At 50.8% G+C, this 23,709-nt stretch overlaps 9 protein-coding genes across 9 annotated transcripts; 3 read left to right on the forward strand and 6 right to left on the reverse strand.

The window, feature by feature from the left end:
* Window positions 1-1,120: 1,120 nt before the first annotated feature.
* On the reverse strand, window positions 1,121-2,696 carry MYCFIDRAFT_97848 (uncharacterized protein; the record flags this gene model as incomplete). Its single annotated transcript, XM_007933187.2, has 2 exons — window positions 1,121-2,489; window positions 2,545-2,696. 2 exons carry the CDS (start codon window positions 2,694-2,696, stop codon window positions 1,121-1,123), a joined length of 1,521 nt encoding a protein of 506 aa, XP_007931378.1.
* Window positions 2,697-5,343: 2,647 nt separating this feature from the next.
* MYCFIDRAFT_191046 (uncharacterized protein) lies at window positions 5,344-6,104 on the reverse strand (the record flags this gene model as incomplete). The annotated part of the gene is made up of 2 exons (XM_007933188.1): window positions 5,344-5,763; window positions 5,841-6,104. The coding sequence occupies 2 exons, from the start codon at window positions 6,102-6,104 to the stop codon at window positions 5,344-5,346; spliced, it is 684 nt and encodes a 227-aa protein (XP_007931379.1).
* Window positions 6,105-6,397: 293 nt separating this feature from the next.
* On the reverse strand, window positions 6,398-8,012 carry MYCFIDRAFT_60797 (uncharacterized protein). The gene is made up of 2 exons (XM_007933141.1): window positions 7,659-8,012; window positions 6,398-7,610 (listed from the first exon to the last, which is right to left on the reverse strand). The coding sequence occupies exons 1-2, from the start codon at window positions 7,943-7,945 to the stop codon at window positions 6,554-6,556; spliced, it is 1,344 nt and encodes a 447-aa protein (XP_007931332.1). The 5' UTR covers window positions 7,946-8,012; the 3' UTR covers window positions 6,398-6,553.
* A 413-nt stretch (window positions 8,013-8,425) lies between these two features.
* MYCFIDRAFT_191048 (uncharacterized protein) lies at window positions 8,426-9,286 on the forward strand (the record flags this gene model as incomplete). The annotated part of the gene is made up of 2 exons (XM_007933189.1): window positions 8,426-8,483; window positions 8,541-9,286. 2 exons carry the CDS (start codon window positions 8,426-8,428, stop codon window positions 9,284-9,286), a joined length of 804 nt encoding a protein of 267 aa, XP_007931380.1.
* A 2,349-nt stretch (window positions 9,287-11,635) lies between these two features.
* Window positions 11,636-12,402, reverse strand: MYCFIDRAFT_205223 (uncharacterized protein). Its single transcript, XM_007933190.1, has one exon. The coding sequence runs from the start codon at window positions 12,373-12,375 to the stop codon at window positions 12,064-12,066; it is 312 nt and encodes a 103-aa protein (XP_007931381.1). The 5' UTR covers window positions 12,376-12,402; the 3' UTR covers window positions 11,636-12,063.
* Window positions 12,403-13,024: 622 nt separating this feature from the next.
* Window positions 13,025-14,735, reverse strand: MYCFIDRAFT_44922 (uncharacterized protein; the record flags this gene model as incomplete). Its single annotated transcript, XM_007933082.1, has 3 exons — window positions 13,025-14,418; window positions 14,486-14,578; window positions 14,678-14,735. 3 exons carry the CDS (start codon window positions 14,733-14,735, stop codon window positions 13,025-13,027), a joined length of 1,545 nt encoding a protein of 514 aa, XP_007931273.1.
* A 32-nt stretch (window positions 14,736-14,767) lies between these two features.
* Window positions 14,768-15,503, forward strand: MYCFIDRAFT_179079 (uncharacterized protein; the record flags this gene model as incomplete). Its single annotated transcript, XM_007933191.1, has 8 exons — window positions 14,768-14,820; window positions 14,851-14,912; window positions 14,938-15,040; window positions 15,068-15,102; window positions 15,135-15,219; window positions 15,251-15,354; window positions 15,412-15,441; window positions 15,466-15,503. 8 exons carry the CDS (start codon window positions 14,768-14,770, stop codon window positions 15,501-15,503), a joined length of 510 nt encoding a protein of 169 aa, XP_007931382.1.
* Window positions 15,504-15,749: 246 nt separating this feature from the next.
* On the reverse strand, window positions 15,750-19,541 carry MYCFIDRAFT_114189 (uncharacterized protein; the record flags this gene model as incomplete). The annotated part of the gene is made up of 5 exons (XM_007933192.1): window positions 15,750-17,687; window positions 17,745-18,244; window positions 18,373-18,622; window positions 18,677-18,729; window positions 18,887-19,541. Coding segments are annotated over 5 exons (3,396 nt in total), but the record flags the coding sequence as incomplete, so codon positions are not given.
* A 1,614-nt stretch (window positions 19,542-21,155) lies between these two features.
* On the forward strand, window positions 21,156-23,462 carry MYCFIDRAFT_179081 (uncharacterized protein; the record flags this gene model as incomplete). Its single annotated transcript, XM_007933193.1, has 9 exons — window positions 21,156-21,212; window positions 21,242-21,370; window positions 21,402-21,648; window positions 21,674-21,722; window positions 21,754-22,219; window positions 22,245-22,279; window positions 22,308-22,349; window positions 22,382-22,668; window positions 22,723-23,462. 9 exons carry the CDS (start codon window positions 21,156-21,158, stop codon window positions 23,460-23,462), a joined length of 2,052 nt encoding a protein of 683 aa, XP_007931384.1.
* Window positions 23,463-23,709: the final 247 nt, after the last annotated feature.

Below are 23,709 nucleotides of genomic sequence, written 5' to 3' on the forward strand. Positions count from 1 at the left end.
GCTACTGCCAGAGCCTCGCTGCATTACTCACTGCAGCGTTGAAGGTTTCGGCGGCGCCCATCTTGCAAGCACACACCAATCAGCTGAGACGCAGTCACTATGCATGGATATCAACTCGATTCGCTCTCGTGCGTGGAGCAGAGGACAACAGATGCCTAAGCTATTCAGAACCGCGTCAATTCTGCTCGCATGCCGTCAGATCTTCCAAGAAGCATCGCAAGTCCTGTATGAAAACACGCAGCTTCAACTCGAGACAGAGCATTGGCCTGGTTCCGGTACCAAGTTCTCGGAGTTTAGCCAGATATTGTCTGGCTGTCAACCAGACGCGCTCCGGCACATTCGAGTCTTGAGCCTGGTATTTCCAATGTCTACGAGGGATCAGTTCATATTACATCCGCTAGATCTGTGCGTTGATCGGTCAAGATTGCCAAACCTGAAACTTCTCAAGCTTCACTTCGACCTTCATGGAGATGCGCCGCCCGACGCTACTCGATTCGAATGTTTGTATGCCGTTGCAGATCATGTGGAGTTCGTGGTCGATTTCCATATCTACAGCTTCTTCCTCGACGATGGCACCGGCTGGGGAGAGGCAGTGTTTGACGGTTTCAGCACTCGAGAAGAAAACCCAGTGACAAACGCATCAGCCTGGGCTGCGGCGAAAGAGAGGGCAATTCAGATGAGGGCAAAATTCGTGAAGGAGCTCGGCGCGCTCCTTCAGCAGTACGGCAAGGAGCTGAAGATCAAGGGCGAGTGAGGGAGGCACTTGAAGATGCTGGGCTCAATGTGTAAGAGACAACTGGGTACGGTGCGGCTGAGAGAGCTTTCGGCCGAGTGAGGCACTTGGAATATGCTAGGCTCAGTCCGTAAGCGCCAAATGGGTATGGTGCGGCTGAGAGAGCTTTCAGGCGAAAGCGGTATGGACTGAGCTGCAAACCTCATCATCAAATTTCATGTAATTCTCGGCAGGAGACAGAACAAGAGAGACAAGGACAAGGCCGAGACAGCACCTCAATCAAAAACAGCCACTTCGGCACTCGTGTATCCGTCACACTGTATCAGTATATCCCCCTTCCCACCACCACCCCATCAAACCCCATCCATCCATCCCTCGCCCTCATCATCACCCTCCAAAGTTTCCCTTCGGCACCGGCCTAACCCAACAAACCACGGCATTCACCCCCAAAATCACAACCCCAACAATCCAAATTCCTTTCCTCATATCCTCCCCAACACACCGAAACACACCCGCAAAAACAATCCCTCCCAAATTCCCACTCGCCCCCGTAACCCCACTCACAACCCCATTCGCTCGCGGATACACATGCGGCACCAACGAGAAATTCACCCCATTCCCCCCTTCCAGAAAAAACGCCAAGGCCACTCCGATAAGACAGACTAACGTCGTCAAAGAATGTGGATCCGTGGTGCCGATCACGACTAGGAAGGTTCCGGTGAGGAGGTTGTAGGTGTGTAACAGCGCCTTCTTCGCCCAGATATTTTTGTGAAGTTTCGAGTATAGCACGTCGCTGATTGCTCCTCCCAAAGGTCGGAAGAGGATGTTCATGAGGCCGAACATTGCGGCCCAGTTGGAGGCTGTTTCGGGGGTTGGGGACGGGCGGAAGGTTTTGAGGTAGTAGGTTCCTAGGATGCTGTTGAGGGAGAGTTCGGCGCCGAAGGTGCAGAAGTAGCAGGAGGCGAGGACGAGGGTTTGGGGGGAGAGGAGGATGTGGGAAGTTTGGGAGAGGGAGGGGGGTTGGATTGTTTCGTTGAGGGGGTGGGTTGAGCCGAGTTGGGGGGAGGTGGTGGGGCGGGCTTGGTCGAGTTTCTTTTCTTCGTCGTTGACGGCTGCTGGGGTTGAAGTACCAGAGTTAGAGGAGGATTTTGTCTTTTCGTTGACTTGGCCGGGGATGTCGACTATGAGAGGTGGTTGGAGGCGGAGATTGGCTTGGGCGCGTTCGGACCATTTGCCGGTGGGAGTGTCATCGCAGAGGAGGAGGAGGGCGAAAGCGACGGATGTGATGAGGATGCCTGGGACGATGAAGGTGACTCGCCATGCGACGTGGGGAGTGAGGCCGTCTCCGACGAGACTGTTGTAGACAGCTGGCATGACGAAGTAGGTGATGCCACCTCCGGCATTACCAAGACCAGCGGTGAGGGCATTGGCGGTTCCGACGATGTTCTTGTCGTAGAAGCCGGTGGTCCACACCTGGCATGGCACGAAGCTTCCTCCGAGGATGCCGATGAAAAATCGAAGAGCGTATAGCTGGCTCACGTTGTATGCTGTTCCGGCGAGCCAGGTTGGGATGGCACCGAGGAGAAGACATCCGGCGAAGGTCCGTCGTGGGCCGAATCGATCACAGCATGGTCCGGCAACGAGACGCACAAGAAGCGTGGCGCAGAGAGCAATGATGTTTGAGTTGCTCACTTGGATTTGCGTGAGTTTCAAGTCCTTGGCGATGACCTCGTGGAGCAGAGGTGGAAAGGCGTACCTGGAGAGCGGAATTAGTGGTCGTAGTGTGACGATCAGGGAAGTGTTGTACATACCACGACCAGAATGCGAGCAGGAAACCAAACCACGAGAAGAAGAATACACGACCGTAGTTGTTGATGGGGTTGAGAACTGGGATCGTTCGTGCTTTCCTGTTGATGGGGTTGACTGCTGGAGCGCTCCACAGGTAGCTGATCCTGAAGCCCATCCTGTGTCTCGGTTGCGCTGACTACTGCTTCCTATCGAGTGCAATATGGAAATCGCACAAGCACCCAATAGTCACTGCGTCGACTCGGCTGAATTGTAACGAGCTACCGAGCAAACAGATCTGCTCGTCACAGCAGAAATGTCGCTCAAATATTCTATCGCCCAAACCGTTCATCTTTACGTCGAAGTTGCTTCTCCGGTAGACGTACAGATCTCGACGATATCTGACGAACCGCCTCTAGAAAGAAGTAAATCCGCGGATCCTAAGCTTTTAGATTCAGGACGGGGATTCTGCGGAGAAGACGAAATTGTGCTGCTGTAGAGCCGCTGTTGAGGCAGTTTAAGGTGCGGTTGGTTGGGTGTGCAGGGCTGGCCCGTGGTGGGCACTGATAAGGTCGACTTCAGCAGCCCAAAGCCAGCGCGATTCCTGATCGTGAATCCCTTTCGATCTCTCACCTATCCCGCCTCTACGCGGTCAGCCTGATACATGGACGAGGCGTCCTTGTCGATGCTTCTGCATTGTCAGCCATTTGATATTTGGATGGTTGTCGTTCTCCGGGACAGTGTTCTTCGAGAACGCCAGACACAACTCTGCTGCTTCTCACTATCTGATGTGCCAGATATTGGAACAAGGCTAGCGAAAGGAGTCGTCGGCCCCCACAGCGTGGCTTGAACGTGTGAAGACAACGTGGCCAGCGAACCACGGACACCACTGACCTCGCACCAAAGGTTATGAGCCAGTGTCATCAAAGCCAAACGACATGTGAAACTGTATGCTTATCAGAGCCTTTCCCAAACGGGACGATCCTCTGACAGATGGGGTGATAAGAGATCCTGGCCTCCAGCGACGCGACAAACTGCAGTGTGTTCAACACTTTTTCAAGGCAGGCAGAAAGTTGCTGTGTTTCCGCGGTTTACATTTCTTGACAGTAGTGAGCTTGCTTCATATAGAAGAATTCTTGGCTGCTTATCCGACTGTTCGTGCAGGGTGTTGAGTTGAGGCCGGCGAGGATGACCACCACACCTTCTTTCCACCTCGGATGCTTTAGTCTTGCAGGTTTTAGCGGTTGGCTACTTGCATCAGAGACCATGTTGTCGTCGCGTGAAATGCTAGACTTCAAGATTTTCCAGTCTCGCGGTGAACATGTGCGGTGGCATTCGCTGCCGATCTACGGAAGTTCTTTCTGTGCTTATTATAACCCCGGCGGCCTAAACGTAGCAATAGACTGTATCACGCATAGCATAGTGGATTACTTACGTAATACTGCATTGCCGGCGGTTAAATTCGTATCGTTAATTGCCTCTGTTCTATCTCTTCTATAGTCTAAAATATAGTGTAAAAATTCTTTAAGCTAAGAAGTTACGTGCCTGTTATATAACTAAGCTAACGCGTTATAGACTATAACCTAGGTTTCTCGAATTTTCCTATTTCTTAGTTTCCCGGGGTTTTTAGTTTCTTAGGGGTTTTAGTTTCTTTACTATCTCCTCGATATAGAATAGTATTATATAAGTAGTACGGTTGTTTTAGCTATAGTATACAAACTTAGTACTATAGCTAAAATAACCTTATTACCGCTATTCTACCTACTTTCGGAATATAGGTAATTTAGTAGGATTTTTATCTTTATCGTCTCGTCTCTAATAATCTCTATTTTTAACCTACTATCGAGCGAGTATTAACTATATTTTTTCTATCGATATATACTATACTAAACTCGAAACTATCGTACGCTATAGTAATATCGACGTATACTATAGCAATATCGACGTAGCGAAACTACGAGAAATACTATATTATATCGATATTAAAGAATATTATAACCTTATTTAGTATATTCTCTATATCGAGAAACTACGTATATATTCGATACTATATATACGTATCCTATAGGAAATAGGTACCGATATTAAAGAGCGTCTTTTAAAATAGCGGTATTTAGAATAGGGCACTTCTATTAATAGTAGGCCTATTATAAATAGCAGATGTCTTAAGGAACGTGTTAAAAATGACTTTTAGTAGTACTACAGCCTAGGCGATAAGAAGATAGTCGATATATTATATACCGAGGGCTTTATAGTCTCCTTCTAGTAATACTAGCGTTTACGGCGGAAGTTCGGTCTTCTACGAAGGATAGTACTCGAAAACAAGAGAGTACTATATAGAGCGATTAAGCGCGTCCTTAAGACCGTAATTTCCTCTAGTATTAAGTATAATAGCGGATACCGCGCTATTATAAGATATATATAATTATATAGGAAGAACTATTTTATTAGTAGGTTAGTTTAAGCATTCTTTGTTATTCTATACCTGTTTGCTTATAGTATACTACTATATATATACTATAGCTAAACTACAATTTACGTCGCTAGAGGGTCTAGATACTAAAGCCCTATAACGACTATCCTATCGTACCTTTCCCTAATAATAGGCTAATATGTGCTAGGCTACGATTTATCTGTAGTATAATAAACGTTATACTATAGATAAATCGTATTCGATATATAGGGATATCTCGAAACAAGAGATTAAAGAGATCCTAAAGCACTATTAAACTGCCCTATACTTATACTACTTAGTGAGCCTCTATCCTCCTCCTAGACCCCTAACTCCTAATCGTAAACTAACTATTACGTATATTCGTAAGCTCCTACGTCTTAGTAAGAAGCCTTCCTTTCTCCTCTATCTCATCCTCCCAGTCCCTAGCAGCACCAGTAACAAAACACGCAGCCATGAAATGATCATCCGTAGCATGTGCATCGCGATCCTGAGGATGCTTCATCAATCTCGTGACAGCCCGTCTCAACGCCGGGCCCCGATTATTCTGAAAGCAATCTTCAACACTTTGTCTAAACTCCAAAGCCCAACCCTCGGGCGGTGTGGGCTGTGCAAAGTTGTTGCGAAAGTTGAGCATAGGCTCCCACACGTTGCGGAAGAGAATGTGCACGGCACCTCCCGTGCCGATGAGTAGGTGGTTTTCGTTTCGAAGCGGTCTCAATGTGCTTCCGACCTTGATGTGAAAGTGTGGGTCGAAGCGAGCGTTCATTGAAAGGATCGTTGTCGGCGGGCACTTGTTCGGAAACATTCGAATGAGAATGAGATAGAATACGTGTCGTGAATCCATTCGAAGTTATTGTTGGGTTGAACGTTGAAGCCTTCGTCTTTGAGGATTCTCATGCAGCGCTCGCCGGTAGGGAGATCTGGTTCCAGCTTGTAGTCGACGTACTTCGAAGGGTGGACAAATGCAACGGGTGACTTGCCAGGCTTTGGGTTCATGGCAATTTCGATCACATCTCCAGTGGTATCCCAATGCGCACCCATCATGATCACACCTTTGATGCCATTTGCAAGTGCTTCGTCGCCGGCCTTCTTCCAGTAATCTGCAGACTCTGATTGCTCTCCCAACATCATCGTCGAGCCATGTGAGAAGAAATGGACTGGTGTGAGTCCTACTCTCTATGTCAGCGCAGTTTAACAGCGGAGGGCGTGGATGTAGCGTGCCCATTGTGCTTGTGCTTCCCCAAAACCTGTGTTTTCGATTCGGGTCAGTGGTGTTCAAGTTACATGCGACTATACAGAAAATGTGTATGTCTCGTGATGGTTCGCAGGTATGCGAGCTGGTTCATTTCCAGGACAAAGCTGTGACCGAATGTGGTATGTCCCAAGCTTCCGGTGGCGGCTGGTGGGCGAGAAATTATTGCGCTACGCCTTCCATTATGCTTACTGCTGACTGTAGTCATAGTGGCATGGAGATCGAGATACCATACAATGGAGCTCCAATCCATGACTCTGCCATGAAATGGTCCCTGTTTGCTGAAATCACAAGTTTCGTTTACAACGTCGCCATAGCCGGACTCAGCTCACAAATCTTTGTGATAGTAGCCACCCTTCTCGCCAAACGTCCTCGACTTGATGACATCCTTCTCGCCACTCTGAATAGCCTGCTCAAATTTTGCGGCGCCCTTTGGATCATTCGCGAACAAGTGATCACGCACGTTGCGTTGAGGCGTCTCGCCAAGCCATTGGAAGAGGGAGAAGTCCTGGAATTCAGCTGCGCGGAAAATCTCCAAAACTTCCAGAGGCTCATCATCGCTCAGATTCTCGATGAAATGTCCCATATTTTTCGGAACGATCCCCACATCTCCAGCAGTGTAGTCAAAAGTGCGAGCGGTGCCGGATGAGCCAAAGATGGTCACGCGAGCACGTCCTTTGATGAAGAACGACCATTCATCAGCATTAGGATGCCAGTGCATCTCACGCATTGCGCCAGGGTCGATCTCAAGATGTGCAGCAGCGACGGTCTTGGAGATGGGGAAATTCCTGCTGTCGGTAATTCGAACTTTGCCACCAGATGCAATGATAGGCTCTTGGGCGTCCATCTTGTGCTTGAAATTCAGCTTCGATTTTTTGTAGGCTTGCGGCTTCTCCTTGTCGAGAGGACCAGGCAGTGAGCCTTGGAAGATGTACTTCTCCTCCTCGGGAAGGGTTTCGAACACCTCAGGTGGCAATCTGAAGTTTTCAGCAACAACGGACTTGGGAGTGTGTATGAGCCAGTCGGTTAGGAGGAAAGTACTCTCTTCGCTGAATCCACCATCGTCGAAGATGAGGAGAAATTCCGTTCCGTTCGGACTTAGACCCTGCAAAGAGTGAGGATGACCCGGCGGGAAGTACCACAGATCACCCTTTTCAAAGTCGTCGATGAATGCTCCGCCTTCAGTGTCGAGTGCGGTCACTCGAACGCTGCCTTCAAGCACATAAGCCCACTCTGCTTCTTTGTGCCAGTGCAGCTCACGGATAACGCCCTCGTCGAGACGCATGTTGACACCGGCCAGTTCTACTGAAGTTGGAAGCTCCTTGCTGGTGGTCTGTCGAGTCCAGCCTCCCTCCTCAATACGGATATGAGAGTCGGCGTAGCTCCTGCTAACTGTCAGCAATGTTCAAATGTTCATCGAACACCGAACTTACCATCGCATATTCTTGAAATCACCATGGTCTGTTGACGGCGGTCTGATCATGTCAGGGTTCTGCCTCTCGCGATCTCGATTGCGCGGTCCAAGAACATCAGTGCCATCTCCATTTCGCAGTGGCTCCGGTTGCAGGTTTCGGCCAACGCTATCAATCTTGTGATCGTACGGGTCGTTGTGGTCCTTCCGGTATGGTGTTTCAGTATGCACCAATGGATGTTGCCGGACCGGTGACGCCAAGCATGACGCCGACAGTAAAGCTGATGCGAACAGGGTGAGTGAATGCATCTTGGCCAAGCCTCCCCGTACCTTCAGCGAGCTCGATGAAGATCGAAGAAGTATCCAACCAGCTCTCGGAGGTCAGTGATATAAAGAGACTTCTAAGTTCCGGCAATAGCCAGGGTGGACGGCGTGCGAACTCCGCTTCCTTTGCCGACGTCAGTCACACCACCGACCATCTGCTCATATACGACTTCACGTTCGCACATACGCGCTTTTGCCGCCTTGTTAACGACGACAGCCCGACTATCTACGAGAAAGCATTAGCGACATTCAGACCTCATCGCCGCCCGTGGCTAGCACAGGCAAATTAATTGAGGAGAAATTTCTTGGCTGGAGGAGCAACGGCTCGAGCGCGTCAAGCGGAGAGGGAGGGTACTACACTCAGCCGCAGTACCCTTTATACCCGCATTACCCGACATTGGTAAAATCCATGCTCGGCCACGTTCCTCTCAATTCGAACAGCAGTCAAAGGAACAAACCCAGACCATGTCTAACACCACATCATATGGCACCATCGAAGACGCGCGACCAGCCGGAAATGGTCGTATCTTCAGCAGCTCCAACGAGGAACGAATAGGACTGCTTCATGGCAACACGAAAGCGTCCAATGGCACATTCTCGCGACTGAGAAGCCACTTCGCAGCCAATGTGAGCAATACGTGGGGCGATATAGCTCTCCTTCTGTGCTACATCATCACAGGTCTGCTCGACAGTAGCAGTGTGTATACCTGGGGATCATTCGTGTCAATGCAGACCGGAAACACGATTTATCTCGGAGCAGGAATTGTCGCTCCGAATGAAGACAATCGTTGGTTTCGAGCGCTGGTCTCAATTGCAGCTTTCTGCATCGGATCCGCCTTCTTCTCTCGCTTCCACAGATATTTTGGAGCGAAGAGACGATGGGTAATTGTTGCGTCCTACACGATTCAACTTATTTTCATCATTGCCGCTGCAGTGATGGTCACGATTGGACCTGACACTGGGCCCAAAGGTCCAATCACTGTTTGGAGTGTTGCGCCGATTGGACTCCTCGGGTTACAGTCAGCAGGTCAGGCGTACATGAGTCGGGTACTGAAGTATGGCGGATTGACCAGCGTGGTCCTTACATCGATCTACTGCGACTTGTTCGCTGACGAGAAGTTCTTTGCTGCACCGACCGGGAACGCGGAGAGGAACAGGAGAGCGGCAGCCGCGATTCTGTTGCTCATCGGTGCCATGTTCGGCGGACTTTTCGCACACAGCTCGATCGGCCTGATGGGTGCAATTTGGACGGGTGCTGTGCTCAAACTAGGCATTGTACTTGCCTGGTGCTTTTGGGCTGCTGAGAATGTAGGAGGCGATAGCTGAAGAGGAGTGACGACCCTTCCAAAGGATTGTCATTGTCTCTGCAAGTTGGTGCGAACTTCTCGAGGAAAAACCTGCTGCATCACCTCTTCTGATGAGTTCATGAGTATCGCGGCTCTGATATTGGTTGAGCTGCGGCACTCATGCCTTGTTTACCCCTTATCAGGCAGAATAACGGCAGCAATTGCACTTGCAGGCAGCAGAACCGTTTCAGCAGAACTGCATAGATACAAATTATGATATTAAATCAATCAAAGCCACAGTAACTTCCCTCATCTCTCCATCGTATCATCGGTTACCCACAACCTCCAACAACAAAAAGCCTTGAGTCCTCTAACCCAGCATCACGGGCTATACTCACACATGGAACATTCCCTCCACCACCGAATTTCTCAAAACCTGCCCCCAACTCATCACAGACGCCAGACTCATCGTTAAAAAATCTGAATTCGAGCTGACAGGACCCGAAGGTGAAGACGATCCCGAAAAAAAAAATCATAGCACTAAATGTACAAAATCCGGAAACGGACTCCAAAGCTTGAATTCTCGAGCCCACTTCCAGTCTCAAGAATTTCAAATTCTGTAAAACGGCCCGGAAGTTGCTATGATTCCGTGTTGAGGGCGAGGCTGCTATCGAGATTAGGTGAGTTTTGGTTTCCATCACATGATTCGCCTCGTGATGAATGATGGATGGAATGATACGTAGCTCCGATGGTGATTGTAGCCAATTCTTTAGTAGCATTGGCAGGATGCCATGAGAAAACTCTAATACATGTTGTAGTTAGTGTACGAAAGATCACCATGACTTTCCGAGATTAGAAGTTTTGTACAGGGCGCAAAAGCTGTATCGGGAATTCATGCTGCTGCTATTCGTGGACCATCACCAACCCGGCGCGAAGATGAGAATGACTGCAAATTCCATTCGCTTACTACCAGTCCGTACCATAACAACTTTATTCCAATGCCAGCATCCATCTCACCCCAATCCCATCATTCAAACCAACCTCATGTATATCTCTCTTCAAACCCATTCAAAACCCCCCCTTCCCCTACAGTACCTCAATCCTCCCGTCCCCACCACCCCCTCCACCACCCACCCCCTTGCTGCTCCCCACTCTTATACGGATACGCTCCAGGCCCAGCATAACTCTTCGTAGCATACGGGATGGGCACACCATAGGTCGGAGCCTCTTCTGTCGTAGTAGTGGTGCAACTCGTACTCGTAGAATCCGGACCAAAAGTCGGGAAAGTTTCCAAATTGGTGGCAGTGCCTGGCAAGCGAGGACGGGAAGAGAATGAAGGGGTGGGGGTAATGCTGAGACTTGGAGAAGGATAAGGGTAGGGATTTGGAGGTGTTGGGAAGCCGGTTGAGGGGGTTGTGGAAGTGTTGCGGGTGTTGGTGATTGGGTCGCCGAGGGTGGAGGTGGTGAGTCCAGTGCTCAAGCTTACACCAGTAGATAGGCTCAAAGATGGATATGGGGCGGTTGGGTAAGGGTAAGGTTTTGGAGACGAGGAGCGAGTGTTTGTGATGGGCGAAATTGGGGTTGATCCAGTGCCGGTTAACGACCACGTTCCAGTCCTAGGTCTGCTGGAGAAAGTTGGAGTGAAAGAAGAAGTGTTGTTTTGCAGGGTTACGTAGGTGGTGGTGCCGATGGTAGTAGTGATCGTAGTGGTCAAGAAGGAGCTCGTTGTGGAATTGGAACCATAGTACGGCGGTCGACCTGGATTGGTAGGATACGAGCTTGGTGGGACTGCGGTGCCAGTCGGGAAAGGACCGTAAGATTTCGTGATGTTGTACGAAGGTGCTGTGTACGAAGGAATGTAAGACGAAGCACCGGTAGATAATGAAGGCAAGGTCACAGTCAGAGTGACTTGAGATGTGGAAGTCAAAGTCGTATCAGTCGACGACTCAGTCAAAGTACCAGTGCGAGGTCTACTAGTGAAGCTAGGCGTAAAACCCGTAGATCCAGGCACCGAACTCGTGTTGCTAAAACCGATGGGATCTCCAACAGTCGAAGAAGAGGAAGTCGGGAAGCCAGTAGACAAAGAAACCACAGAAGTGACTGTCACCAGAGAAGTGCTGCCGGTGCCATAGCTGCTGGGTGGGCCGTAAGGCTTTGGAGGCCCATATGGTTTTGGCGGCCCGTAAGGCTTGGGGTTGTAGCTGGGCGGCGACAAGGCTTCTTTCTTTGCGAATTTCACTAGAGAAGATCAGTGCTGCGATTTTAATGTGCAGAGAGAGTGCGTACCGTCAACTGGCTTGGCCGTAGTGGCCACGAGCAGTGTGACCAGTGGCAAAGCTGTCGAGAACCTCATAGTTGCTGACTTTTGCTTGCCTGATAATGAAAGAAAACCGGCTGGCGACTTGATGAGCAGGTACGGCAAGGCAAAAGCAGCAAGAAACGAATGACTGCTCGAAAGGACGGAGCGTGCAACGGAAAGACAGCTGTGCACAAATGCTATTTCTTATACTTGTTTGACATGTTCTGCGGAACCATCGACGAGCCTCCTGTCGGGATTGTGTGAGCAAGACCGAAACGCAATCAATGCGACTTTCCACTTGCGATGTTGACGTAGCGCGAGTTCCTGCAGCTATCACACACATCTTGCTTCGGAAAATGGCCTTGATCGTTGTCAAATTGTCGATGGGCGATAGACTGCTCAAGGGATGACGGAATCAGGCAGAAATTGGAAGCCGTGGCGTTTGCTGAGATACCTGTACATTGGCAGTCGCAGCAGACCGTTCCTGGGCCACTTCCGACAGCCAGGTTGGTGTGGCATCACAGTATGCAAATGTTGGTGCGGCTGCATGATGTAGCTGCACAAAGCCGCGGGTGTAGCGCATACTGACAGCCCGGTATGACTCCCCGCAAGGGAACCCGCTGATGTACGCAGTGCAACGAGCCAGTCGATCGGCGCCTGAGCCTCATGAGTCCAGATTTGCGTTGTCGAAAAGACGACAGCTCTCCGTCTTCCCAAGGCGCGCAGCTGTCTTCAGATTGCACAGGCTTTCCAGTCATTCTGCTGCCCAGCTCCTTCTGACAAGCCATTTGGAGATGCAACACATTCTCGTGCTTTCGGAAAGATCTCATATGGGACAGATCATTTGGTGTCACCTGTCCCCGTTTGCTGCCGAAATGATTGTCTGCAGGTTGCAGAGCCGCAGATCCACTCGGAACATGAATCACATTTTCAGCTTGGATTCAGTCTCATCTGATTTGATCTTGCTTCGGTGAGGACGTGTGCTACCCAACGCTTGTGGGTTTATTTGGAAGCTGAATTCAAGTTCCTTGGGCACGAGTTTGAGATGTCGTGGTTGCCACACCTATTCATATTTCGAAAGGCCAGCTGCGGATTCAGATAGGCGTTTTGTGGCTTATGCAAGGGGTGATTGTGCATGAGGCCAAATGCAGGTGAAGCTGCAGGTACTGTGCGACACGACTGAGCCTTGCCGTCGTGAAGCTCGCACAGCGTCGTCCGTTGCATGACGCGTAGAAGACCGTCACAAAGCTTCATTTGCAAGCTTCATTTCAGCTTTCCTTTCTCAGCGCTTACCGGTTTCATGCAGAGGAGGCAGCAAAATTTTTGAGGTCTTGCAGACTTCGCATAGCTCGCATGATGGCAGCAAGGCGGCCAGCGTGGCTCTATATTGCCAAGAAAGGTTTCAGATACCACAAAACTCCTTGCTCTTAGCCAAAGGAAATAGTCGAGAGCTAGGTGGGATCAAGCGAAAAGGTTTGATCAGGTCTCGGCGTTTTCATCGGCGAAGGGACTTCTGGTATCATCCCGCGATATCGCAGCTCCTTGGCTCGCTGCATTAATCTTCGGCAGACTGGTCGGTTTCCTTCTCGCCTTTGGTGGTGGTGGCTTGGGAGGTACTTTAAGAAGCTGATCATCGCCGTTCGTCTTGCCATTGACACCAGGCTTGCTCATCTTCCGCATACGTCTGGGGAGGGGTACACTTGGCTTCTCCTTCACAACCTTTGCGCTCACATCTTGTACGCTCAGGCTGCTGACTGATGCTTCTGCAATAGACATCCCCAAAAGCTTCTTCGCGACTTCTGACTCTGATGGCGCGCCTTCTTGGAGCTTTTCGTTGAGCTTTTCCTCGAGTTCATGGTCGTCCTCGTCGCCTTCATCTCGTAGCCACTCGATTTGCTTGCATCGAATCACCAGTCGGATGACAGTCTCATCCACTGGCGCAAAGTGTGCTGATGACCTGTTCACAAGCAGATATAGAAGCTTCCGGACCTCTTCGCGCTTGTAGTTGTTACCCTCTTTTGCAAGTTGTGTGTTCTTCAACAGCGGGCAAAGAACACGGAGATAGGTGTGTCTCAATGCTCGCTGGCCGTCCCTTTCCACGCCGTCAGGCGAAAGGCCCGCGTCTGCGCTACCAGGATCCAGATCAAGCAGGTTCCTGATGATAACGTCGACCAGAACGTGCAAGTCATTGGTATAAAAGTACTCGTAAGTAGCAGGAGTCGTGAATAGGAGATAGAAGAGCTTCAGAATCATGAGTTGGCGGCCGAGCTCGGTCTCGCGATTGAGAAGAAGAATGATGTTCTCTCCAAAGGTGCGGTATGAAGGCCCATGCATCGACAAAAGCTTCAGTATTCGATTCGTGACCGGCGCGTTGTGCTCTCCCGGAGATACAGGCGCGTTCGCCAGCACCATGTATTGCTCATTCAGAACCAGCAGAACTCTAATGATCGGATAGTGGTAAGGGTCTTCGGCGTCGTCGGAAAGTTCTTCTATCAATTGAAAGAGGTACAGAATGAAAGCGTCATCGACGCTGATTATGTCCTCTCGTGTCAGTCTCTGAATGCGGGACATTTCGAAGAGAAGCTCTAGTAGAAGTCGATGGAGGCCGACATCATCATGCCGCTTGGCGCGGACCAATTCTACGAGACGTGGAAACGCGCGCTCGCCCTGCATCATTTCGAATGTAGATTCATTGTAGCGGCCGTCAAAGAGCAGCACCGCTGCAGCAAGGTGCAGAGTGTCCGCATCGTCTTCTTGGAGCAGACAGTATAGGATTTGCCTGCGGACGTATTCCTGGTTCTCCTTGAACACTGGCGCATCGAGCAGCTTATAGCAGCATCGTGCTATGTCATACTCCGACTGCAAATACTCCTCTTACGCAAGTCAGCATCTTGCCCAGGGTCTGGTCCATGCCCAGCTCGGCCGCCACTCTGTACCTACTCTTGAAGTTGGTGGTATATTGCAAATAGCTTCTCAGGGTATTATCGATCTGCTCGTGGTTCTCGCTGGGCGCACCGACAATCTCGTCCAGCTCTATATCGTGCCTCTATCAGCTTGGCCTTCAATTGCGCCTTCACATGCAAGTGATCATAGGGCATTTTGGCGGCGGGAGGTCGAGGTTGGTTGCCGTACCTGCCCAGAACTGCTCTTCATTCTCGACTGTGTATTGCACTCCATCTTCTTCCTCCATATTCAATCAGAAATTCTTCAGCGCCCGAGCGCATGCATACTGCCGCGCTGCGGTATCACAAGGCAATGTTCGCGAGGCTCAAGAAGTGGGAAGTTGTGTTCTGCTGGTGACGAAGCAAGCAAGCTACTGGAACTATTTTAGGCTCGCCGCGCGGCAGTGGCCTGAACCATCACATTGGTCGAAACAAAAAATGATTATCTAGACAGTTGGCAGGAACTGAAGATGTGGCGCCGAAGTAATCATTGTAACGCTTATGCTATTCACAACAGTCCTGCTTTATCTACATACAGTGATGAGTTCTGTTCGTGACCTCTTTGATGATGGTGATGCAGTAACGATGCTTCAGCGCCGACCCGATGTATCATATGTGGACTTGCCATCATCAACAGACGTGTTAAGTGTGCTTTCAGACATGTCGTCAATACCGAAAAGCTGCAGCGAGTGGGGAGATAATGGCACAGGGCCTGAATCCGTGGTGTAAGACGTGACCGCTTCAAGAAGCGCAGCCCGTGCAGTATCTTCCGAGTCCATTCTACGCCCTTATGCCATTCCGTCTTCACCATTCTGAGGAAGTCCTTCCTATGGACTGGTCCTTCCTACGCAATGTCGAGTAGCTGGCGTGTTTGACTTCTCGTCCGGCCGCGGGCGGGAGAAGATCCACACACACTTCTACCAGAATCATGGCGTCGCCAGCGGTGGCTGGATCGTGACAATGCTCGCTCTCGGCGAGCCTTTCGTGGCGAAGAACGTCTGGTTTTTGGACTGTGAGCATCGAATGCATTAGCAAATTGGAAAGCCGACATGTCTTTACCATTTGCCGTTTCCTGCAACCTGCCTCTGCTTGTCCCAATCGCCATCGGACTCTTCGTGCATAGTTCGTGGCCCTACACCGATCTGAGCTGGCTGTTCCGGATCAACGCTTTCGAGTGGAGGCAGCCGATCATCGGTGCCGTCTTCCATGATTTCGTCTCTTTGCCACCCATTAAGCTGTGGAGACGGTGCTTTCTCGGGCGCGCGACAGACTGGAGAGATGATCTCAGCCTTAAGCTTCTCTCTCACATACACGGCATAAGTTGGTGTGCCATGATTCCAGTTGTTGGCCTCGTAGATCTCGTTCAGCTTCGTGAACTCTTCCACTCGTTCGTCGTTGTAGCTACGCCAGATGTCCTTCTCAAAGTCGTGAATATACAGCCAGTAGTGACCATGTCCAGTGTTACCACGATGTATGAATACGGCAGCGAGGCGATACTTGATCTCTTTCATTTCGTCAAAGTTGCCACGGAGGCGCAACTCAAGCTCCCCGATCTGCTTGTCAAGGGCGGCGACCTTCTGTCTCTGCTCGAGGGCATCTTCCGAGAGAGCATCAGATAGGCGAGCATCGACACTGATGGCTCCGAGCCCGAGGGCTTCTAGATCTGCGTTCGAGTCTTCGATGGCACTCAGAAACTTTGCGCTTTCGGAAACCGCTGTCGGTCCATCCAGGTCAAGCGAAGTCTTGGTGAGGGACCGTTGTTCTTTTCTCAATGCATGTAGTTGTCTACGCCAACCCCAGCAAGCCTTTCGCCGTGGCAGGACTTGCTCATTGATGTGGTCGCAGTAACGGTCCAGATACAATTCATCAGGCAATTTCACGCAGGCGTCTGATTTGGTCGTACTTCCAGTCGCCGCATCCCAATTGATTCGAGAGATGTTGATCTGAAATAGAGGTGGTATCGTGGTCAAAGATTTGTACACTTCCACCCCCTCTGATCCGCTTGGTTGAAGATCGAATACGCCATCAAGCAGGTTGTAGATATCGGTCGTCTCGTTGGGCACCAGAGTCCTGATGCTGCTGTCAAACTCCGGGTCAGGCGTGCTCGCCTCGCCATCCTTGACAGATGTGCTCGCTAAAGTGATTTTGAAGATTTGCGCAAGATCGTCAATCTGCTCTCCTCGCGAATCCTCTCCTTTGGGTGTCATACCAGCCCTGAGACGAAACATGACGAGATCAAGAGCTTCGGTAACATCCTGCTGAAGTCGAGCTTTTTCCTGGGCCTTCTCCAGAGCCACTTCTCGCGTTGTGGAGAACCGACGTGGTGCAGGACGAGGTGGTAGTGGTGGCAGATCAGCTAGCTGCGGCTTCGGAGATGTTGGTGGTGTCAAAGTCGCCGCACTCTCTACCATATTCACATCTGTGTCGTTGTCATTGGCGGTATTCTGGTCATTCGAATTGCTGGTGCTATGTTGCCCCGTCGAATCGACCGATGCTGAGGCATCTACTTTATCGTCGATGGCGCTCGTGTCAGCCGAGCCGTTTGTGGAGGCCGCTGCTGTCACCTCCTTGCCGTTCAGGAGTGCGTACTCTGAGGGCTCCAGGAAGGTCCTGCACACCAGATCTTCCGACGGCTTGACGTGCTCTGCCGACGCCTTGATCATAAGCTCGAACAGTTCCTTCAAGTCGTGTGCAAACCGCTGACCACCGCTGATCTCGGTCTCTGAGATTACGCGCTGACCAACACGTTGTGATTTGTGTGCGCACACGGCAGTGTCAAGCTTATATTCGTCATAGTTGAGAACAATGTTCCGTAGTGGCTTGATGGAGAAGTAGTACTGAAGAAGACTGTTGAGATAGCAGGTGTTGCCGTGACTGGTGAGACCGACCGGCCAGGTCTCTGGGCTGTGCTTCGACGTTGGAATATTGCCGGCCAAAGCCTGCTCCAGCGTCTTGACGGCCTTTTCCGTTTGTTCACCGGGTCTGTCGATGCGAGCGCCATCAAACATCATCGGCAGCACAGTCTTGTCAATCTTCTCCCACTTGTCCTCAACGCCGATTATGCGCAGAGCCTCCTCAATGCCCATGGTGTTCTCGCCGTCCTTCAGCAACCACTCGTTCAGTGTATCGCTCTTGCGTTCTCGTGCAATAACAGAAATGGCTTTCTGAGCCAGTTCCATATTCTCGGCATTGTCTGTGGTCTAAAGGCAAGATCAGCGCGAGACGGGCAGGGATGTGTCTTGGCAGGGCAGGCGCACCTTTGTCGCTACCACAGCAAGCAGCGACTCATCTGGAGTGTCCTTTGTAACGCCATTGCCAAGCCAGGTCAGCGCATCATCGTATGTCTCCAAGGTCTGCTTGGAAGCATTGATAAGCCGTTGACTGCCTCGCGAGACGCCAATCTTGTAAAGTGCTTGCCGCGCTTCTTCCTGGGCTTGTTTGCCCAAGTCGCTTTGACGCGAGTGGAAGAGGTTGATAATGCGCTCATCGTCAACATGAGCTCCTGGTTCGATGTCCAAGTATCGATATGCTGCAGTGAGGTCGCGTCGGCTGATGAGGTCTTGGGAAGACATGGTGGCCACTTTGAGCTGCAGAGATTCGGAATTCGTGCGGCTGTCGGTGATGACTTGCAAGCACTCAAAGTAGTAGGGACGGCGCTCTGGGTCGCACATACACTGGCGATCAAAGCAGAATTCAATGAGCCTGTCGCCAAAGTCTGGCAGGGCGCCGAGAGATGCGTAGAATCTGCTTGCATTAGCTTCGCCAAACGCGGGTGGGAGAAAGGGGTGGCAAACGGCAACTCTTCGTTCGACACTTGCGCGCGTCGCAGCGAGGAATAACGCGTGTCTGCAAGTGCTTTTTAGCGTATTTCGCGCGTGTAACGACAGTAAATTCGCTTACATCCTTGGGCTGCGAGAACCCGTTCAATGTCTCTATCCGCGAGCGGCCAGCCTTCAGCGATTGCGGGATTGACCAAGGTGGGATTTTCCGAAGCCAGCTTGTAAATCAAGGCAAGAAGCTCAGCTTCACAGTCTTCCAACAGTTCGCGGAGGCTGCTACCATCCGCCTGCAGCCTATCACCAACGTCTGTTGGAGTGGGAAGGCACCATTGTGCTATCTCATCGCCTTTTGCTTCCTGTTATCAATCAGTATCGTCTCGACAAGCCATTTCACCCTGTCATCTCACCACATAGGTAAAGCCAAGCCGCTGAAGGAGCCCATAGCAATCCCTTCCATACAGGCCTAGAGAAGAAGGGTACAGCGTCAGCGTGTGTCTCCAAACGAAGTTGTCGACTCCAAGAGAAGAACGAAGGCGAAGGCCAGCCTACTGTGTCCGAGACAGCACGCCCAGCTGCTGTCACTCGATAGAATCATGCCCTGCAGCCTTCGATGGACTTACCAAATGCTTCTTGAAACCGTTTATTGTTCGCAGGAAATGATGTCCTCGTCCTGGCGGCTGCCAACGAATCTTTGATGTACCTCCGCAACCTGTTGAGAGCCTCCATTGGTGTAGCCTGTCGCAGGCCTTCTCTGTCCGGATCATCCTTCATAAGGGCCTCGTATCTCTGCTTCAAGTATTCTGTATTTGTCAAAAGATCCTTCTCTGCCGGCTGAAGTCTAGGCGTTCTGAATGTGATTTTCAGCTTTGCTCTGCACTCCGGCGCCGAGCATATCCAGCCATAAGCTATCTTATCCGAAAGCCTCACATCATCACTCGATGCCCTCTGAAAATGATGAAGGTCGTAGTCGGAGTTTGGGCACGGATTTGTTGCATGGGGAAGAGCAATATGCACATCTGCGTGTATCCTACACTTCTTGCAGACAACTGCTGCTTTATACTCGTCTCCCCCATCGGGTCTGAGGTCGAGCGGCGGTAGAGCGCTCTGCGTGCTCTTCAAGGTGTATTCATGTTTGCAGCTGCCTGGTTCAGGTGCAAGTTGCCTTCCTTCTCCTGCGGGCGGGGTGAAGTCCGCTAGGTAGTTCGAGTTCGACGAGCAGCGGATGGGATCGAAGAGGGAGAAGTCATGCTTGAGTTTCGGCGCTGTCTTTCCAGGGCCTTGAGCACCTTGGGACATCGAGTCGTGATTCGCGCCGAGGTGTGGCTGCTGTCGCTTTCGAGCGGTTGCAGTTTGGAAATGCTGGGTGGAAAGGTATCTAGATGGATCTGGTGCTCTGGAACTGATGTGGGCGTAATTGTGAGTTGGCAATCAAGGCAACAGAATTGCGTATAGTTTGGAACAATCATCACATGCGCGCGCGCATACGGAAGTCAGGTACTACGAAGCTGGAGGCTATTAGGTAAGCATCTTTGATGGACCTGCCAGTGAGTTTTCATGGATCCTCATCATCTCAGGCTGAGGCGTTAAACTTTGCGTCGGGGCCAACTTCACTTTACTGTACATCATCGTGCCAGCATTCGTGAATATCATCGCTAAGGAGGACACCGCTATACAGTACGAATGCAGGTCTGTAGGTCGCAGATAGCAGTCTAGTCCCGAGCATCGGACGTAGAGCGTGCGCATTGCTGCTTACGATATGACCTTTTCGTAGAGCTATTGAGATCTAGCCTCTTCTGCATTGCCGCAAATTCCTCGTTATCAGGCTCAAGGCTGTATATATGGTACCGTGCCTCGCAGACGGTTGGCGAAAAGATCAGTGTCCAGGTGAGACCTGGAGAAAAGCGATATCGTAACGCGACAGACTTCGATTCTATTCTTTTGGCACTGCCTGCAGACGGGTATCTCTGTGGGGGCCTTTCAGAAAGAAGATGAAAGTTGCAGCATTTCCTGGACATGGACCGGTACCCAGATCAACATTCTGCATCATTGCAAGACCGAGATGAGCAGCAACCCGTCCCAGAAACAATGTGATCGAAATGCCGAGGAGCTCGAATGGGGCTTGTATGACAATGTCGGACACGGGAGACGTCTCGCGGATCATCTGACTTTCTCCATGACCACCCATTACAGATACTGTGCGCTTTCGAGCACTCCACAACCAAAGCTGCATGGCCTCAGCCGTACTCGGCATAATGAGTGCACGCGCTGAATGAGTGCAAAGTACACATCCATAAGGCTTAGCATTGGGCTCACTGTGAAAATGCCACGGATAGCAAGCTTGATGCTTCGAGACCGTCCATCGAGAGCATAGTAGCGCAGACGGATGCGAGCAGACTTCGCTGGATTGGGAAAGGCTTGAGCAGGCGGACTGAGCATATTACATAGTATGCAGACGTGTGTAGATGACTTACTACCACTCTCCAATGAACTTCATTGTGCGATACGCAGTCACACGCTCATCGCTTCCATCGTTGATCAAGTGCTCAATGACGTCCAGTTCTGCAGTGTCGAAGTGCTAGCAGCCAAGGTCTGAATCGATAGTCAGGCCCATGTCGACCGCTGGCGTACTCGTTTCCCATGGCACCCAACAGGGCAACACCATTTGTGGGATATCTGAAGATCAATGTTAGTCGGCCAAGGACACGATCCGGAGAGGCGAGTGGTCAGTACTCCATCTCGGTTATAACCAGTTGCTCGACCAGGAATGAGATTCAATCGAGTCGGCATCAGCTCGAAACTGGCGCATTGATAATGAATGAATCCCTTCTCGTCTTGGCTTTTCACATTCATGTCGTGGACCTTCGTTAGTTCTAATTGTAGCCAGCAGCCATGATATGCTTGGGATATGTCTTTGGCCGTCTCATCAGGGATATACATCGGGCCATAGTTGGAGCTGAGCCGTTACCGCGGATGAGATGAGGATCTATGATCAGCTGCGTTTGCTGCTTATACAGCAGAGGAAGAATACGCGTATTGCAAACGGCATCAGCCTGGACTTGACGCAACACGCGCGGCGGACGCGCGCCTTCGCCCAAAGCATGTCGGTGAGAACAACATCGTTTGTCTGATGACAAGATGGAGATGTGGAAAAAAGGTCTCGCGCGTGTTCCAGACGCGATTGCTCGGTGTAATCGTCGTGTGAGAACTTGGAAGGAAGTAGAGATCTCGGTATCAAGCATACGTATACGGTACTCAAAATACGCCTGGCTGAGGTCCCTGGGCGCAGCAAATCTGCCAGTGAATTTTGATGGCTTTCACGACCTTCTCCTTTCCATAACAATCGACATCTCCTTCGAATTCCTGCAGAGGCCATCATCGCCACGTATGTAGTGGTAGGAGGCAGCCAGCATTGAAACGCCTCGAGCAGCGCTTCTTGAACTCCCGCGAACCTTCTGAGTGCGAGGCGCTTCACATTTCGGAGTTCGAGCTCGCAAGGCACCAACCCGCTTCAGCCAACGGTAGGCGATATCTCAGCCCGTCATTCCTCTCATCAACCAGATCTTCACCAAACAGGAAACATGCCGGCCACAATGCTGCATCTCCCTCGAGAGCTCTACCTCGAGATCATCGACTCCCTGAGCCCCAAAGACAGATCAACGCTCGCGCGTCTGAGCAAAGATCACTACCTCGCAGTTCAAGAGCCTCTGTATGCTCATACCTCGATCAGTGCCTGGCCGAGGCTGGTCGTTCTAGTTCGCACTCTCATGAAGACTCCTATCGTCTCCTCTCTGAGCGCTAAGCAGCGACTTAACTGGCATAAGCTTTCCGACCACCAACTACGCGAGCGCAGCATCAAGACCCTCGATATCACCCTCAAGAGCTCAGAAACTAGGAATGCCACCGGAGCTGATCTTGCGCGTATGGTCGGCGCGATATCGAGGGTCAGTCCTGGCGTGAAGATCCACCTGCAATTGCAAGGTCCGTGGTAAGTATCGATCGGTGTCTAGGGACTGGTGCCCTCCAATCCATCATTCTCGCGAGGAAAAGTCGGAGATTCGCGACTGTGCTCGAGAAGAATCGCAAGTCTTGCTAACACATTGACCCTTTCGGCATAGGTACACTCTGCTCACGCAGCTCCAGAATTTGTCCCTGCCGGATGTAGTTCGTCTTACAATGTATCTCGGCTACTACGTAAGCGAGGCAGAATGGCGACGCCAAGAGATAGATATCAATCTGATCCAAGAGACCAAAATCAATCTTTGGGATCTGTGCTTCGGCGGCAGCGTGTTGCCAGACCTCCGCCACATCGAAGCGGACACACATCATCACTCACCAGAAAAACGACCCACGACACTTGCTGAAGCTTCCAAACTCCAAAGAGCTCAGTATCGACTTCGTCGAGGTCAGTATCAAGTTAGACATTGAAGTTATACCACCAGCTAACTCTCGCATCCAGGTAGATTTTTCGATGTCGTAGCCAAGCCATTTGACGTACTTTACGGAATAAAGAAGATGGAAAGCATCAGCTTGAACTGCAACCACCTTCTAGAATCCTGCGTGCTGGAGTCGCTCTTCGACTCCAACATCATCCCGCAGAATCTGACGAAGCTCGAAATCACAAACTGCCCCTCCTTGCACCAGACAGTGGATCTTGCAGCATTAAGCATGCTACTCAATCGCGGTCTAAGATTGCTCCAACACCTCAAACTCCACATCCAAGGAATCAGAGGCTATATGGCAGAATCCGAAGAAACAAGTTACAAGAACCACATCAACAATATCCCTCACCACCACCTCTGCAACGTCGTACGCGAAGCAGGCCAGCAAATCAAACACTTAGACCTCGCCCTCCCTTTTGCATGCAAAAACATCTTCCTCCCCATCCCCCGCACCAAACGCGATCGCGTCGAACCAAGAACCCACCCACACATCCCCTACACTCCCCCATCAACTCTTCCCGACCGCCTCATTGCCGAAGGGTACCGTCACCGGCGCCTCATCGTCTGGCATGGCATTTGTCGCGAAAGTCATGATTGGAGAGAGATGAAAATTGCAGCTGATGATCAGGGCGAGCGTGTGAGTTGGGAGATTGTGAGTTCGGGAGATGATTGTGCCAGTTGGCATGTGGATGGATGTTTGGCGTTGGGGTATCAGGGTGGGGATGTTTTGGTGAGGGAGGGTGGGGTGGAGGGGTAGATTCTCTACTCTACTTTACTCTGCTCTACTCTACGACCAGATGGTGATGATCACGACGAGATACTTGTAATAAGAGACGGGAAAGCTTTTATACAAAATGAAACAAAATTCTCAACGGCCACAGAACGAAGCTTCGAGCGATGGGAGTTACCTTTTTTCCTCCTAAATCCTTATACTACTTCCCCCCTATCTTAGCGCGAGTCCGCTTCATCTTCCCCACGCTACCTACCTACCTAAATAATCCAAA

The sequence above is a fragment of the Pseudocercospora fijiensis genome (genome assembly GCF_000340215.1).
Source record: "Pseudocercospora fijiensis CIRAD86 unplaced genomic scaffold MYCFIscaffold_10, whole genome shotgun sequence".
In the NCBI taxonomy this organism is placed as follows: Eukaryota; Fungi; Ascomycota; class Dothideomycetes; order Mycosphaerellales; family Mycosphaerellaceae; genus Pseudocercospora; species Pseudocercospora fijiensis.